This window comes from Malus sylvestris, chromosome 2 (assembly GCF_916048215.2).
Source record: "Malus sylvestris chromosome 2, drMalSylv7.2, whole genome shotgun sequence".
In the NCBI taxonomy this organism is placed as follows: Eukaryota; Viridiplantae; Streptophyta; class Magnoliopsida; order Rosales; family Rosaceae; genus Malus; species Malus sylvestris.
The window spans coordinates 26,838,042-26,854,490 of NC_062261.1; the positions used below are offsets into that span (position 1 = coordinate 26,838,042).

The following is a 16,449-nucleotide window of genomic DNA, read 5'->3' on the forward strand; positions in this document are numbered from 1 at the left end:
TATATGATACAACTAACATAAACTTTGCATTCATTTGATGGACTATATAGTTGCCTTAGGGCCTTAGGATGACTATGAACCTTTTTAAGATTCAACACGAGCCTAGTGTTGAATCTCGGTCTAGGGATGGTGATTGATTTTAGTTACGCATTTAATCACATTAAGGCGTGTTGTCTTAGGGGCGTTGGACCCTCTACTCCATTTTCATGCATATCAAATAATACAAGAAAGGAGTACTTCAAAGTAAAGATGAGCTTATGCTCTTTACAACATTTGAATAAAACAAATTACTTTAAAGTGAAGAAGAGCTTATGCTCTTTTACAACATTTGATCAAATCAAATTACAACCAAAATCTAATCTACACATTCCCATGGTTCAAACAAATTTGAAACGGCCTTTCACATAGCTCAATTATCGTAGGCTTAGGTTCATAATCACCCTTTAATTAATTAACACTTTAACTAATTAAATTGAATGCAACATTTTTATTTGGTTTTTGTATCCATAAAATTGATTTAAATGGAGCTAAATGAAATGAAAATCCAATTCTCATTTAAAGAGACAAAACCATTTTGTTCTCAACCTAATTTGGGCCAAAATGCAATAACCTCAACCTTTGGGCTATGTTGCAAAACTTAAACTTTTGAGCTCATTTTGTAAAAACACAAAAGTTCACTACTTCATGTAATCACAACTAGAACCCAAAATTTTCAACAAATTGAAAAACTTCATTAAAGGAACAAAACAATTTGTCCTTTAATGATTTTGGGCCTTTACGTAAATACGTAAACTTTTGGGTCAAACTAAAAATTACACAAAAGTACCAAAATTTTATGTAATTGCATAAAAGCCCCAAAAGCACCCCACTTGTAGGGTGACCGGTTTTGGAGAGATTGAAGCCACAAAATTTTGAAAAATTTTCAACAAAGTCATAAAGCCATGCAAGTGGATATAGGTTGGTGTGAATAAAGCCATGCAAGTGGTGTGTGTGTAAGAGAAGTACTTCTTACACACCCATCACCATTTCTATCACCTTTCAAAATTTCAATAAATGTTTTGTTGATAGATAAGTCACACCCACCAACACAAAATAAAGACTTTATGAATCATCCAAAACTTTGAATCAAAACATCAAACCTTTTTGTTCTTGGTAAGAACTTCAAGAACAATGAAGAACATCCATGAAAACCCATAAGAGTTCCATGAACATTTTCAAGCAATAAAACTCAAATTTTCACTACTCAAAATGGGGTTAACATCCTAGGGTACTTAGGGGTTCCAAAAGTCACCTTAAAACACTTTTAACAAGACAAACATGAACCCAAAAAATCACCCTTTGGATTTGGCCGAAAATCCCCAAAAACTTGGCACCAAATTTTAGCTCCAAAATTCATGCTCATATGAACTACATCTACAACATTTGAGATGGCAAATTTTCTAACAAAATTTACATTCAAAGAAGCAAGAATAAAGCTTGTAACATTTACAACATTCAAATCAAAGATTATGAACTACAAAACCCAAAAGGATTCACCAACTACTAGACCTAGGCTCTGATACCACTTGAAGGAAATTTTGTGAAAAACATGTTTATTTAAGCAACATCTATAGCATGCAATTAACAAATTAAAGGCGGAATCATGCTTGCATGCACTCAAAACAAAACATTACCCATTAAATTCAAAGCCTAGTAGATTGGTTAACCTTGACTCAACTTAAAACAACATTTGTTAGTTGAGAAATTATATCTTTGTAGATTCCTCTTTGCATAAGCAAAGGCTAATCACCCAAAGAGAGGGCCTTCATTCCTTGCATCTTAGATCTATGGATTTGGATGGATGAAATGGTTCTCCAAGTTCCCAAAATTGAGAACCTCTAAGTCTCTTCACCAAGGTTATATTGGAGAAGAAATGAGTGACCTTGGAGTAGTAGGATTGCTAGCTAAACCCTCCAAGGAGGCCGGCCACTTTAGAGAGAAAGGAGAGCTTATATTCTCATCCTTTCCCCAAAAGAAAACCCTAAATGAATTTTGGCTATAAAGTCATATTTATACCTTAATTCATTGGAGTGGCAAACTTGTAAATAAGTCCAAAACTCACTCCATCTCTAAATGGCCGGCCTTAGGGTATTATTGGGCAAATTGGGCCTTTGTGAATCATTATTCATTAAGTTGTCATACAACTTAAGTCAATGGGCTTGAGGTTCGAAGCCCATTCGGCCTTAAGGTCCAAAACTATCCCGAGGTCTTTAACGAACTTATTCGTTTGATTAATTAACATATTAATTAATCCTTGCCATAAATAATTAAACCATTTAATTATTCTTACTCATCTCCATTGTTTCTTCAATCTCCACCTTACACGGTGTACGATCCATTAGGTTCCTTTTAGCGAGCCAGTGGGCGATTAAAACCATTTCAAATCGATTGTGAATTGAAACTTACTTTCAATTCTCCCTTTAGTGATTATACACGTTTAGGGCTTCCACAAACCATGAGTGACACCTAGCAGCATATCATGGTTACCCAAGCTAATCAGAAGAGGTGGAGAACCTATTCAGTTTAGGATTACAAATGCAATACGATCTTTCTCTAATACAATACTCTTGACCACATTGTTTGGTTTGATAGTTTATTCATGTATACTATCCAATGTGATTTGTGTGCTTATATGATTACCTTGAATGTGATTTGAAACGACTTCCTAAATCTCATTCATTCTCTGGCCAGAGATTCTTAATCATATCATAGAGTATTCTCCCCCAAACGGTTTGAAGGTTAGAGATCCCTTGTTGCGCATTCACTTGCCTCCATGGCTAAGTGGCTTAACCCCGACGATGCCGTGGACACCCGCGGATGGGGTGACTTTGACATAATCAAAGATCAAGTACCTAACCACAAGACAACTATGATGCCTCAGGTCAAATGACTACTTTGCATTATCCCAACCATGAGTTCTCATGTGACATGAATATGAGAACTCTTCGTTGATCGTGTTCAGTGAACTCATTCTTTATTGAGCACCTACGTACTTGTCTTGATGTCACACACACCAATGACTCGAGACTAGTCACTTTCCCTGAGAGAAGACACAACACGTACTGATCTTAACGGATTGTCAATGCCCAATTGGCAATCCTATGATCAGGAACGTTTAGGATGTGTCTACAAAAGAATGGTCTCATGAATCTAACTTCTTTAGATTGCATTCTCCCAATCACATATTCCTTGGACTTATCATTTAAGCGTATAACATTTATATGAGACTGCTCAAACAATAATCTTTGCCCTTAATATTAAACTAGATTAGTTTAACATGTTAAATGTCCGTAAAGTATCATCATATGATTGGTTTTAGGGCACATTTCCAACAGAAAAAAATAAAGAGAACCGACATAGCTTTTCGTGTTGATTTCCACAGACGACGACAAATGTTAATGCACAAAACCGGAGGTCTTGGAACAACGTAAATCCAACCGTGAATCTGCATGAAATGTAAATAACACAAGATGTATCGTGGTTCACCCCAAGGTTTGGGCTACGTCCACACTAATTATATATTTATCTGAGGGAGAGAGAGCTTTGAGAGGGGATGAGAGGGCCTAGGAATTGGCCTCCCCTAATTGTGAGGGTGAGGGGTCCTTTTATAGAATAAGGACTCCTTACTTATTACATATTTGCCCCTTCCTTTATCACATAATTACATTCAAGTCCCCCGAGTATTTATACGAGATCTTAAAACGAGGCTCTAAATATGGTATAAACAATTTCTTTTTTTCAATTTTAATCAAAGGGTGAATTAGGAATTTTAAGAAAATATTTTTTGTATTGGGTGTAGAAAGAGGTTGAATGGGTTCCAATAAAATTTCCCTAAAAAGAATGGCATAACCTCCCTTAAAATCGGCATACCCCAAACTCCACCCCTCACCCTATACCCAACCCCAAACCCAAAATTGACTCCAAAAACACATATTAATGAGAAATAAATTAAAATTTAGAGAGAAAATACCTTTTGGCAGGATTGAGAGTGATTGAGAGATAGGGAGAGAGGAGAGAGAGTGAGAGAGTAAGAGATAGAGACAGAGACAGAGAGAGAGAGAGAGAGATGAGAGATTGAGTGTGAGAGGGGGTCGGATTTGGGGAGAGGGTAAGAGACGAAAGGTAAGAAAACTAGAGAGATAAATTGAAAAAATTATGGATGAGTTATTTTGGTTTTAAAAACCGTATCACTTTGTGCAACGAAGGATACAATTTTGCACGAAAAAAGATTGGTCGTGCAAAGTCTTAAAAAAATATTTTTTAAAAAAAATCATGTCTTCCATTTTAGGCACCCACCCAAATTTTTAGGGTTTTGCACGACGAAATATTGGTCGCGTAAAGTTTTGCGCAACGAACAAATTTTTCATTGCACAAAGTTTTTAAAAAATTGAAAAATTAAATTTCTCGCTTCCATTTTCAGCACCTGCCCAAATAGAAATAAATTTTATTAGACAATTTAAAATATAAAATAAAATAAACATGGCTTATGCGACGAAATATTAGTATTCGTCGCGCAAAGTTTTTAAAAAATAATAAAAAAGAAAATAATTTTATTGTACAATTTAAAATATAAATAAATAGGATTTAGGCGACGAAATGTTGATCCGTCGTGCAAAGAAAATGATAAAAAATAAAGAAAATATTTTAGGTTGACAATATAAAATATAAAATATAAAATAAAATAAATATTAAATAAATAAGGTTTAGGCGACAAAACATTAATATTCATCGCGCAAAGTTTTTAAAAAATAATAAAACTATAAAAATAATTTATTTTACAATTTAAAATATAAAATTAAAGAAAAAGGAAATAAATTGGGTTTAGGCGACGAAATCTTTAGATTTCGTCGCGCAAAGTTTTTAAAAAATAAATTTTTTGTATTTTATTTATTTTTGTAAAGACTTTGCGCAACGAATTTTAAAGTTTCACCAAGCAAAGTGACTTTGGGTGATGAATTGTGTTTCGTCGCGCAAAATTTCATCACACAAGATTTTGCGCAACGAAGTTTCAAATTTCATCGCTCAAAATCACTTTGCACAATGATGTGTGTTTTGTCACACAAGGAGTTCGTTTTTTTACTAGTGTAGGTATAGCCAATTAATAATTGATCAATGAGATGTTAAAGGACATATATATATATATATATTTTTTTTTTTTTTCCAACAGTAGCTATATATAGTAACTAGTTAGTTGCCATTCATGGAAGAAGTTGGGGTTCTACTAGAAAATCAATTCACAATGTAGAGAATAGCTCAATTACTTATACACACATGTAATGTCACTTGTTTCTCCGATATTGGATTCATAGTACTCTCAATATTCCTTCTTGGCAAATATATTTTCCACACAGGAAGTTGAAGCTGAAAATAGATGGGTTCTTTATGCCAAATAATTAGTTCTTTTTTCTTCCCGAAAAGTAACAGAACCCCTAATATGACACAAACAACAAAACAAACAGCGATAAACTTATATCAATCTAAAGCAAATTAAATCCTGAAAGAACAAACCTGCTTTGATATTAAGTTGAAAATGAGAGAAAGTTTTTGTCAAAAACCATACGAACAAATGAATTATAAAAACTAATAATATTACTCAATTAATCGAAACAAACGAGAACACTACAAATTTGTCAAAGATGACATAATCTGTAGGAATACATTGTTTGGAAGAAGAAAAATAAAGGATTTTATGAGCATTAAACGAATTCTCAGATTTGAATCATGAATTGATAAAACGACACACTAATTACCACACCAAAATATCTTGTAGCTAGTTTTGTATCTAATTTTAATTTTCAAGGAAGGATGGAGAAAGTAGAGGCGAAGACTTAGACTTCCTTTTCTTGGGTCAAGTACTGTTAATTCTCTCCTACTGTTGGAAAATTCCTTACATACATACATCGGTCTAATATCACTGGTCTACCAACTACCACTGTTTCTTAACGTACAAGCTTGGAATACACGTTCAAGCAAGATTCCAGATCAACAATCTAATTTCCCCACTATGATCCAATCGGCCGTATACGGCATAAGAGAGAACGAGGTCGAACCAACTCTGGATTGGTGGCGAGAAGCCCTCCTATACTCCCATCTCTATCAACACATGAGGAAAGATATGGGTCTCGAGTTTGTATCATGCACCATTGCTCCAAGTCTCAGAAACCTTCGGTCAAAGTCAAGTCGACTGAACTGACACGCACTACAAGTCATTTGTCAACTTTCACTTTCAATAGTTTCTTCTGGGAAATTCAACCATGCCATAGTAATAGACCGAGTCAATGAAGGCTCACTGGGGGCAAATGTCCCCACTCAAGTAATTCGTTTGTTTAATTGTAAACTACAATTATATAATATACACGGATTATCTTTGAAAAAAATATATGTATCTAATATTAAACATACATTCATCCTACTTATACTCCATATCAAATATTATATGAGCAATAGTGCTCTTATTCTGTCATTCAAACCAAAAAACTCATCTCCCGTGTATCATGTACTTATGTTTTTATCATCACTTTGCCACTTTCCACTATTATATTGAAATTTTTGTAACATTGAAATTGTGATATATCATCATTTGAAACTATCCTTAATATCATATTGCATATAATCATACTATAATACGGTTTTCTTAATTGTTTTCGGTTGCCCCCACTAGAATAAATTTCTGGCTCCGTCCCTGAGATCCACTACGACAGTGGTGACTATGGTTATAAATTGGATTCTGCTAAAGCTCCAAGACAAACAACCACCATTGTTTAAATTTGCGAGTTAAGGTTCGCACAAAACAGTATCACCATGGGCCTTTACAACTCCATTTCTGCTCTTGTTTTCTCATCCTTTTGTATGCATGCTCTCATTCTTCACTACTCTTGCTCTCCTTCTTTCGCCCTCCCCGGAAATGAGACAGATAAACTGGCCTTGCTTGAAGTCAAGGCTAGCATAACTCATGACCCTCTTGGAGTTTTAGCTTCATGGAACGAAACCAACCATTTTTGTTATTGGCGTGGTGTCTCGTGTAGTCGTCGTCACAAAAGAGTAACAAGTTTGGACCTCGAGTCCTCGAAACTTGCAGGCTCTATAACACCCCATGTTGGAAACTTGAGTTTCTTGAGAGAACTGTATCTCTCAAATAACAGCTTCAACCATCAAATTCCTCCACAAATCAGCCGTCTACACAGATTGCAAGATTTATGGCTGGAGAATAATTCACTCAGCGGTCAAATTCCAACCAACTTATCACTCTGCTCTCAACTCCGGACAATCCGTCTAGGTCACAATTTGCTGGTGGGAAAAATTCCTGAGAAGCTCGGCAGTTTGTCAAAGCTAAGACTAATCTCAATTCACGAGAACAACCTTACAGGAACTGTTCCTCATTCTTTTGCCAACTTATCGTCACTCGAAATAGTTTCTGCATGTTGTAATAGTTTGAGTGGAAGTATTCCTGATATTTTTGGCAAACTGACCAATTTCAGAACTCTTGCATTGGATGAAAATAGGTTGTCTGGTACTCTTCCTCCATCAATCTTCAATAAATCTTCTGTCAGAGTCATTAGTATCACAGTTAGCAACCGCAAAGGTAGCGGCCTCCAAGGGACCTTGCCTGTAAACTTAGGTATTGCCTTACCAAATCTTGAATACTTTGATATTGACGGTAACCAATTTAGTGGACCAATTCCCGTTTCATTGTCTAATGCCTCTAATCTGTATCACATTGGAATGTCATTAAACCAACTACATGGAAAGGTCCCTTCTTTGGGAAATTTACACAGGCTTGTGCGATTACTTCTTTATTTCAACACTCTTGGAAGTGGGGCACGTGATGACTTGAGCTTTCTATGTGATTTGACAAAAGCCACACGTTTGCAAGTCCTGAAGCTTGGCAGAAATAATTTTGGGGGCATGTTACCTCAATGCATAGCTAACCTGTCTTCTTCACTTATATACTTCTCTGTATCCGAAAATCAGATATCTGGAAGTATTCCAATGGGGATCGGGAATCTGGTTAACCTAGAGAGCCTATGGCTGTCTGAGAACCAGCTTTCAGGTCACATCCCCCGCAATATAGGAAGCCTTCAGAAACTATATTTGATAAATATGGGTACAAACTCTCTTTCTGGGAAAATTCCATCATCTTTTGGAAATATAAGTGGATTAACTGAGTTACGTTTATATGACAACATCCTTCATGGAAATGTCCCTTCAAGTTTAGTTGAGTGTCCCAATTTGATCATATTATCTCTTTGGTCTAATAACTTCAGTGGTAGTGTATTCGAAGTCATTCATATTTCCTCTTGGTTTACTTATTTTGATTTGTCTCAAAATCAGTTCACTGGTTCCCCTCCCAAACAAGTAGGAAACTTAATAAATTTGTGGTACTTTGATATTTCTTACAACATGTTATTTGGTGAAATTCCGGCAAGTTTTGGGAGTTGTATAAAGATAGAGTATCTAAGCATGGAAGGGAACCTCTTACAAGGGAACATTCCGCCCTCTTGGGGTTCACTGAAAGGAATTGAAGAATTATATCTCTCTCACAACAATTTGTCAGGCACAATTCCAGAATTCTTGGAGCGCTTTCAGTTTTTGCAGTCACTAGATCTATCATATAACAACTTGGAGGGTGTGGTACCAACAAAAGGAGTGTTCAAGAATGCATCTGCGACAACACTGGTAGGAAATACTAAACTTTGTGGAGGAATACCTGAGTTTCATTTGCCAAAATGCAAATTTCAACATTCCCATAAGAGACGATTGAGCCTAACCTTGAAGCTGGTTATCTCTCTCGTTTGTGGGCTTCTTGGACTCATTTTTGCACTATGTTTCCTGTACCTTTATTGCTCAAAGAAGGAAAGAAAAGAGCATGCTTCAAGTGATTCAGAAAAATTTCTCAAGGTGTCGTACCGAAGTCTTTTAAAAGCTACCAATGGATTCTCCTCCACCAACTTGATTGGTATGGGCAGTTTTGGGTCTGTTTATAAAGGAGTACTTGACCAAGGTGAAACCATGATTGCCGTCAAGGTACTCAACCTCGTTCATCATGGAGCTTCCAAAAGTTTCGCTGCTGAGTGTGAGGCCTTGAAAAATATTAGACACCGTAATCTTTTAAAGGTACTCTCAGCATGTTCAGGTGTCGATTATAGTGGAAACGATTTCAAGGCCTTAGTTTATGAGTTCATGGCTAATGGGAGCTTGGAAGAATGGTTGCATCCAACTCAAAAAATTGATGAGACAGATGAGAGGCCGAGAAGCTTAACGTTTTGTCAAAGGTTGAACATTGCTATTGACATTGCTATGGCATTGGATTATCTCCATCATCACTGCCAGACGTCAATAGTTCATTGCGACCTCAAACCCAGTAATGTGCTTCTCGATGAAGATATGACTGGACATGTAGGTGACTTTGGGTTGGTAAAATTCCTTCCCCAAATTTCTGAAAATGATTCCAGTCACCAATCAAGCTCTGCCAGAGTAAAAGGAACAATTGGTTATACTCCTCCAGGTGAATGTGCTTTCGTTCATCGTTAATTTCTTGATTTTTCTTTCTTAATATTTATTTTGATTGTCTCAAACATGACATAAGACCTTTTTGAGCACTTAAAAAATTAGAATTTTTTTTTTTTTTTCAATTGTGCAAATGCAGAGTACGGTGTGGGACATGAAGTCTGGAGGCAAGGTGATGTGTACAGTTATGGTGTCCTCTTGTTGGAAATGTTCACTGGAAAAAGACCAACTGATAACATGTTTCAGGGAACGTCAAACCTTCGTAACTTTGTCAAGGCAGCTATGCCTAAAGTTGTAGAGATTGTCGATCCTCTTCTTGTTCTAGAAACTTCGAAGGGGATATGAGCGTAAACAATCGCTTGTATCAAGATAGACAAACCAATCGTAACAAAATTGAAGAAAGCTGCTTGGTTTCAATTTTAGAAATTGGTGTTGCTTGTTCTGCCCAGTTGCCTAGAGAACGGATGGATATTTCTGATGTTGTGGCCGAGCTGTGTCGTATAAGAAACAAATTTTGAGTTAATAGAATATGTCAATTGACCATGTAAGTACTGCTTCCTTGTATATCTAGTTAGATTTTACATTATTAGCTAGAATTCTAAGCTAATAGAATATGTTTTTGTTGTTGTTGTTGCTGTTCGCAGGCAAGTGCATCACCCGTTGATGGATGATCTCCTCTATGAAATCGTGTTCTATACTAGTCCATATATGCACTTATGTTCTAATAATCTGTCAGTCATTTCTATTTCACTTAAAAATTTACATACCACATTCGCTCTTTTTTGTTCAAGAAACCTCGATGGTATGAAGGAAAAAATAAAAAGGTTAAGCCTATTCCACCTTCATTATTTCAAAATTTGTACTTAAGCAACTCATTTATCATGTATGATTTGAATAATTATGTGAGACAAAAGATCTCTTGCTACTTTCTGGTTGTGGGCGCATCGCACTTATCTTCTTACAAGACAAAGTTCTACACTTACATCCCAAGTTCATAGTTCATTTGCAGCTGAGTTGGTCTGTGTGTATACATTCCCACGCTGGAGGTGATGTGTGTGGTCCAGTTCGGTTCCCTCAGTTTTTCGATTTAAAATTCCAACCCTAGGTTGATGAAAACTCAACTATGATGGTTACAGTAGTTAACTGAGGAATGAATGTCCTATTCATTTGAGGTATCAATTGCCAATTCATCACCAACTATCAATGGCCTATTCATCACCAATTAGTGGATGGACATAAATGTCTAGTAACACTCCCCCTTTTACGAATTTCTCAGTTGAGTAATCACAAGAACTCCATGCCAATGCCTCGTCTTTGTCTCTCTCAAAAATGATATGTATGCTCTTTATAGGGATGATCCAGAAAGCCTAAGTAGGGATAAAAACCGATAGTCGGCGTGAGAGAAACTTTGTACTCCTAGGGATTTCTCCCCCTAGAACAACAAACTCTTTAGGAGGACTTCCTTGATTTCAGGCATGTCTTAAGTGACGTATGGTCGTTACTGCCGGGTCAGAAGACCAAAACTAGTGCCTCATTAAAAACCTTTCTAGGCAAAACCTAGTTGGATAAAAACTTAGAAAAAGGAAAAAGGAGTAGTGTAGACATGTAAATTATGTTCACCAACGGATTAAATATCGACACAACAGGGCTTACATGGCCATATGGCATGCACCATGTGTCTCACAAATTGTACACATAGCATGTGACTCATCAAAATCAAACGAGTTGTCAAGAGGACACATGTTAACTTCTGGCAGAAAGGGATTTTGTATTTTAATTTAAATTAAACAAATTAATCAATTTAAACGATTGATTTATTTGATTTATATTAATTTAAATCAAATATTAATTTAAATCAAATATTAATTTATGAAGTCAAAACAGGAATCAAGACACAAATCAAGTCTTGGTTATTTCATCAATTAATAAGCCCATGGTCAAGGCCAAATTTATCCTTAGGCAAGGCTTTGAAAGTCTATAAATATAAGGCTCCAAGACAAAGGAAACCGCCCATAAAATCATTCACGCCCAAGACGCTAAAAATCTAAAACTCTGAAGCTCTCAGGCATCCAAATTCTCCAAATTCCCAAACCCTTAGAAGAATTCAGAAAGTTCTCTACGTTCTCCATCAAACCTTTGAAGAATCATCAAGCACTACTACCCGTGCCTGTTTTTCCATCGCCGCAAGCCAAATCCTTACAACAAGTGTTCATCTGAGGTCAAGTCATCCAGACCCTCGGATCAACAACACGCATCTACACCTCTTTGGAGATAAAATCATAGGAAACTTTGTAAAAACAGATTGTGACCCTAAACTCATTAATACGATACAATTATTATGTACACGCGTTATCTCATTATTTGCTATAGATTTTTGTGTTTACCAATTTGGCACACCCAGTGGGACAATCTCTACCTCTCATCTCTTTCTCCGTTCAACAAAAAAACACTTCGAAATTGATGGCTTCCAAGAAAGGGCAAGTTGCTTTCGCGACTAAAGGAAGGAGCATCAGCACTTTTGCTGCAAGTGGAGAATCTGTGGGTGCCATGACTCGAAGCAAGGTAGAGGTAGTCGCCACGCTTCAACATGCCACTTCAAAGTTGATGTGGCTGAGGGAGCAAGGAGAGCATCAGAGGAGCGAGTCTATCATTAGTCTGCCCTCATTGAGTGCACTGAAGCATGTTACTGGGGCACGCACGAGGACACATGAAGTGGCAAGCAAGGTTCATTCGTGTCAAAAAGTTCATAGGAGAGCTCTTTATCATTAGCTTTATACACGAACTCAAGTGCATAAACCTATCATAGATTGCCAACTAGCAACCGCCACACTAAGACTTCCCCAACACCCTTGATGTTTGTAGGAGAGTCACATCTTTTGGTTGCACAGGTTATGACCACCAACACCACCTCCATTAAGAATAGCTAGCTCAGATGAATGAGGCGATCGCAAGGTTGACCAAGACTATCGAATAAAATGACCTACGTATTGCCATGCTCATGGATAGGTTGGAGGCACAACATGATAAAAGAGTCAGTCTCGACCCCAAGAAGATGCCCAGGAGTCTGGCAAGAAAGATGAGTGTCAGGTAGACAAGGCCGGAGAATAACAGAAGCCAGAGACTAAAGCTACATCAATGGGCTTTATTTCCATCCAGCAACTCCAGGACATAATTGCAAACACCATCTGAGCATAGGTGGAAGGTACTTCAGGGGATACACTGTTGTATCCGAAGACATACACCATGCCAATTAATGGATTGCGGATGTTGATAGGGTACCAGCCGCCTAAGTTCATGCAGTTCGATGGAAAGGGGAACCCAAAGCAGCACGTTGCCCATTTCGTCGAGACTTGCAACAACACGGAGATGGAAGAAGACTACCTCGTGAAGTAGTTTGTCCACTCTCTAAAGGGGAAAATGTTCGATTGGTAAACAAACCTAGAGCCCGAGTCCATTAACAGCTGGGGTCAAATGGAGTGGGAATTCTTGAACTATTTCTACAGTACTTGTCACACCATCAGTATGATAGAGCTCACAAGTACAAAGCAATGGAAGGACGAGCCAGTCATCGACTACATCAACCGATGGCACACTCTAGTTCCCTTCCCAACGATGTTCAAAATTAATAAATCTCGAGTCACTACAAAAAAAAAAGGCCTTTGGATACAAAATTAAGGACACAAATGAGGGATTTGTGTCTATTTCCACACAAAAAAATTAAAACTGTGCCCATTCAATAAAGGACACTACATATTGTGCCCGATATCAAGAAAAATGGGCACAAACACATTTTCTGACAACTTGGATAAAAAAAAGTGGACTCAAATATATTATTGTGCCTGTATTTGACGTCTAAGGATACAATTACTTGTTCTTTATTATTTTTCATAAACTTATGGCCCCACACCCCACTTTCTCTCTTTCCCCTTAACCCCCCCCCCCCCACACCCCCTCTTTCCCTCTCATCTCTCTTTCCCTTCTTTCTCATCTCTCTCTGCCTCCCTAGGACTCTCCAACCCGCATTCTCTAACTCTACTTCTCCTCAGGGCATTTGGTAAGTGATCCACCTTTTTTTCCCCACTAATTATTTGGTTTTAGAGATGCATTTCAACATTTATATCTAATCTTACCACTGAGATACAAGTCTAGACTTACGTTAGGTCCTTCCCACATAACTTAAATTATTAGTATTTAATTACTTTTACTTGGCTCATGGATTACTTTTGCTGGTTTTATAGGATTGTGACCAATGATTGTTTCAAAGCTTAATGTCAAGCATTACATCAGAAATCAGGATATACACAAAAGGAAATGTTAGTCTTTGAATCAAAGATATTTTGATCATATAGTTATGTATAATGAGGAACAAAAATAAGAATGGAAAACTAACCAAACACCCAAAAAACTTTCTTTTTAATCATCAGGACAAAATTTAGCAAAAATGCCAATCATGCCCTTCACACATGCATACAAGATTGCTCAGCAATGAAGGTGACACTTTCAGAAAAAATTTGCATGGCAAAGTTAAGGTGGCAAACATTGCAGCAACCAAGACAATATGGATTCACGTGGCTTTCAACAGTTTTCAGAAACAGTGCTGACAGCTTTCAGAAACAGTGTGTTGTCACTATTCAAAAAATTGTAAATATTGAAAGTTATTTGTTTTTTTCAGGAATAAGCTTTTGTATATAAGGGAGCTTTTCCTCCCTTGCAGAAGACACCTTTAGCTCAACACAACCACTCAACACCTGAACACCCCACTCTCATACTCACACCATCTTCATACTTTCAAGCATCCTTAGTCTTCATAGCATCCTTGTAAACACTTCCTTGTAAACACTTTCTTGTAAACAACTATCTTTGTAAACTTTCCATATATCAATAAAAGTACAAGTGTACATATTCAAGTAATCTCCAAGTCTTAAGTAAGTTTTCTTTTCTTTCTTTAGTGTGTTTGTTTAATTAGACTTCTACTCCAAAACAGGGAAACACTATTGTAGTTATATTATTAACCTGCTAAACTGGCGATCATACTTTGTTCAAACACTCTGTTATAGTTAAATGCTTGCCATACAAATAATTGAACATTAACCAGGGTACCTTTGAGTTCTTCGTACCTCTAAGTTTAGCCGTTAAGGCCTTATACTTGTACTGTGAATGGTCGTCATGCTGAAACATGTCGAGTTCCATGTGCAAGGTTTTATGTCTAGTTGTTATAATGGTCATCCGACTATTTAACCGAGCCTGCGTTGCGAATTTGGTATCAGAGCCTAGTTTAGCATTTTAATAGTATAATTATAATAGTAAATTACCTTGATAGTAAAGTACCTTGAGGATAGAAGTCATTGATACAACTGATATCATATTTGTTTATTGTGTATGAACAACAAATATTATTGTCCATGTAGACCCTGTCAACCACAATTACCAGGTATTTATTGTCCCAGACATCCAACTATAACTAGCATAAAGAGAAGATTAGCATATATATCCAAAAGAATTATCATTACTTTGAAGAATCAAAAGTTTTATCTTGGTTATCTTGAACATCCTTCATTTATTAGTAAATATAATAACACAGAAGTACAGCATAAAGTTTTAGAAGCAAAAAGAATAACAGATCAAGTTTTAGAGACCTTGAGAGAAGAAAGAGAGTTTCTAAGAAACCAATTAGCCGTAACTCTAAAGAAAGGTAGACTATAGTTTATGATAGATTATCTTAATTTAGAAATTAGTGAACCTCAAAAAAGTAAAATAACTTTAGACCAAAATGGTTTAGTTTGTTATTTTCCATCAAGAAAGCATAATCATATTTTGCATAGTGAAGAAAATTCACAAGCCAATAGTATTGTAGATCTTATTATTAGTCAAGCAGAAAATATAAAATTAGAAAATAATAAGCATAATCATTTGTTAAACCAGTTGTTAGAGCATTTTCAGAAAAATTCCATAAAAATAATTAGACAAAATTTAGACGATATTACATCTCAGTTAGAAGATAATAATAAAAATATTCAAAGATTTCCTAGCAAAAGAGAGATAAAAGAGCTTGTTGATCTCATAGATAGTAAGCCGAAGCAAGTAGAACTTAGATCATTAGAAATAGTTGAGCAGCTAAAATTAGAAGTTCAAAAAATTCAATTAGTACAAAAAGAGTTAAGTGAACAAGTAGATAAGTTGCATAATAAAATAGATAAATTATTAGTTTAATAACTGATTCTAGAACTAGTAGAAAATATATTCAAGCTTTGAAAGAAATTAGTAAGTTAGATAAAGACCCAGTAGGTTTAATAGATTTTTCAACACAAGTATCCAGTAGTAATATTCCCATTAGGCAAAATAATTTGATTATTCAATTAGTTTTAAGTTTGGCTGAAAAATTAGATCAAGTTGAAGAACAAATAGCATAAATAAACCAAGTTTTACATAACGCATCTTCATCACTTCCACCATCTTTACTAGATAAATTAGAAAATTTAACTTTGAGTGCAAATAATAATAGAAGACCTAAGCTAAATCCTTTTGATAATAGAAAATGGAACTCTTTAGGGAAAAATGAAAATAAGTAGTTAGAGCAGAAGATATTTATCCAAATGAAGAAGAAGCACAAGAATTTATTCGAAGAGGTTTTGAGAGAACACAGAAAAATAAATATAATTTGTATCAATTAGGTTTATTTGAAAACAGAAGTAGAATTGTAAGTAGTATCAGTCAACATGAAGTTATCTGTATTGATAAAGAAGTCACACATAATCTAATTAGTAAAGAAACAATTACTCATTTGAGAAAATCACATTTTAGTTAGATTCATATAGGAACAATATTAATTAGAATAGCAGGATTAACCAGAGCACAAATAGGCACAAAAGCTTTAGTATACATATATGATGATAGATGGGATAA

At 35.9% G+C, this 16,449-nt stretch overlaps 1 protein-coding gene across 2 annotated transcripts; it reads left to right on the plus strand.

Annotated features, from left to right (window-relative positions):
- The first annotated feature begins 6,804 nt into the window (after positions 1-6,804).
- On the plus strand, positions 6,805-10,471 carry LOC126603934 (probable LRR receptor-like serine/threonine-protein kinase At3g47570). 2 transcript variants are annotated; one of them, XR_007616427.1, is made up of 3 exons: positions 6,805-9,544; positions 9,686-10,090; positions 10,191-10,471. XR_007616427.1 is itself a non-coding variant. In XM_050270971.1 (2 exons), the coding sequence occupies exons 1-2, from the start codon at positions 6,841-6,843 to the stop codon at positions 9,889-9,891; spliced, it is 2,910 nt and encodes a 969-aa protein (XP_050126928.1). In that variant the 5' UTR covers positions 6,805-6,840; the 3' UTR covers positions 9,892-10,174. The 2 variants fall into 2 exon arrangements, 1 of the variants encoding a protein (XP_050126928.1); XM_050270971.1 differs by lacking the exon at positions 10,191-10,471 and having other exon boundaries at positions 9,686-10,174.
- The last annotated feature ends 5,978 nt before the right edge of the window (positions 10,472-16,449 follow it).

Bases quoted from the DNA above. Each gene is read 5' to 3' on its own strand.
- LOC126603934 (XM_050270971.1), top strand. From the start codon at position 6,841: ATGGGCCTTTACAACTCCATTTCTGCTCTTGTTTTCTCATCCTTTTGT. The intron at 9,545-9,685 runs GTGAATGTGCTT...GTGCAAATGCAG, and splicing joins AATTGGTTATACTCCTCCAG to AGTACGGTGTGGGACATGAA.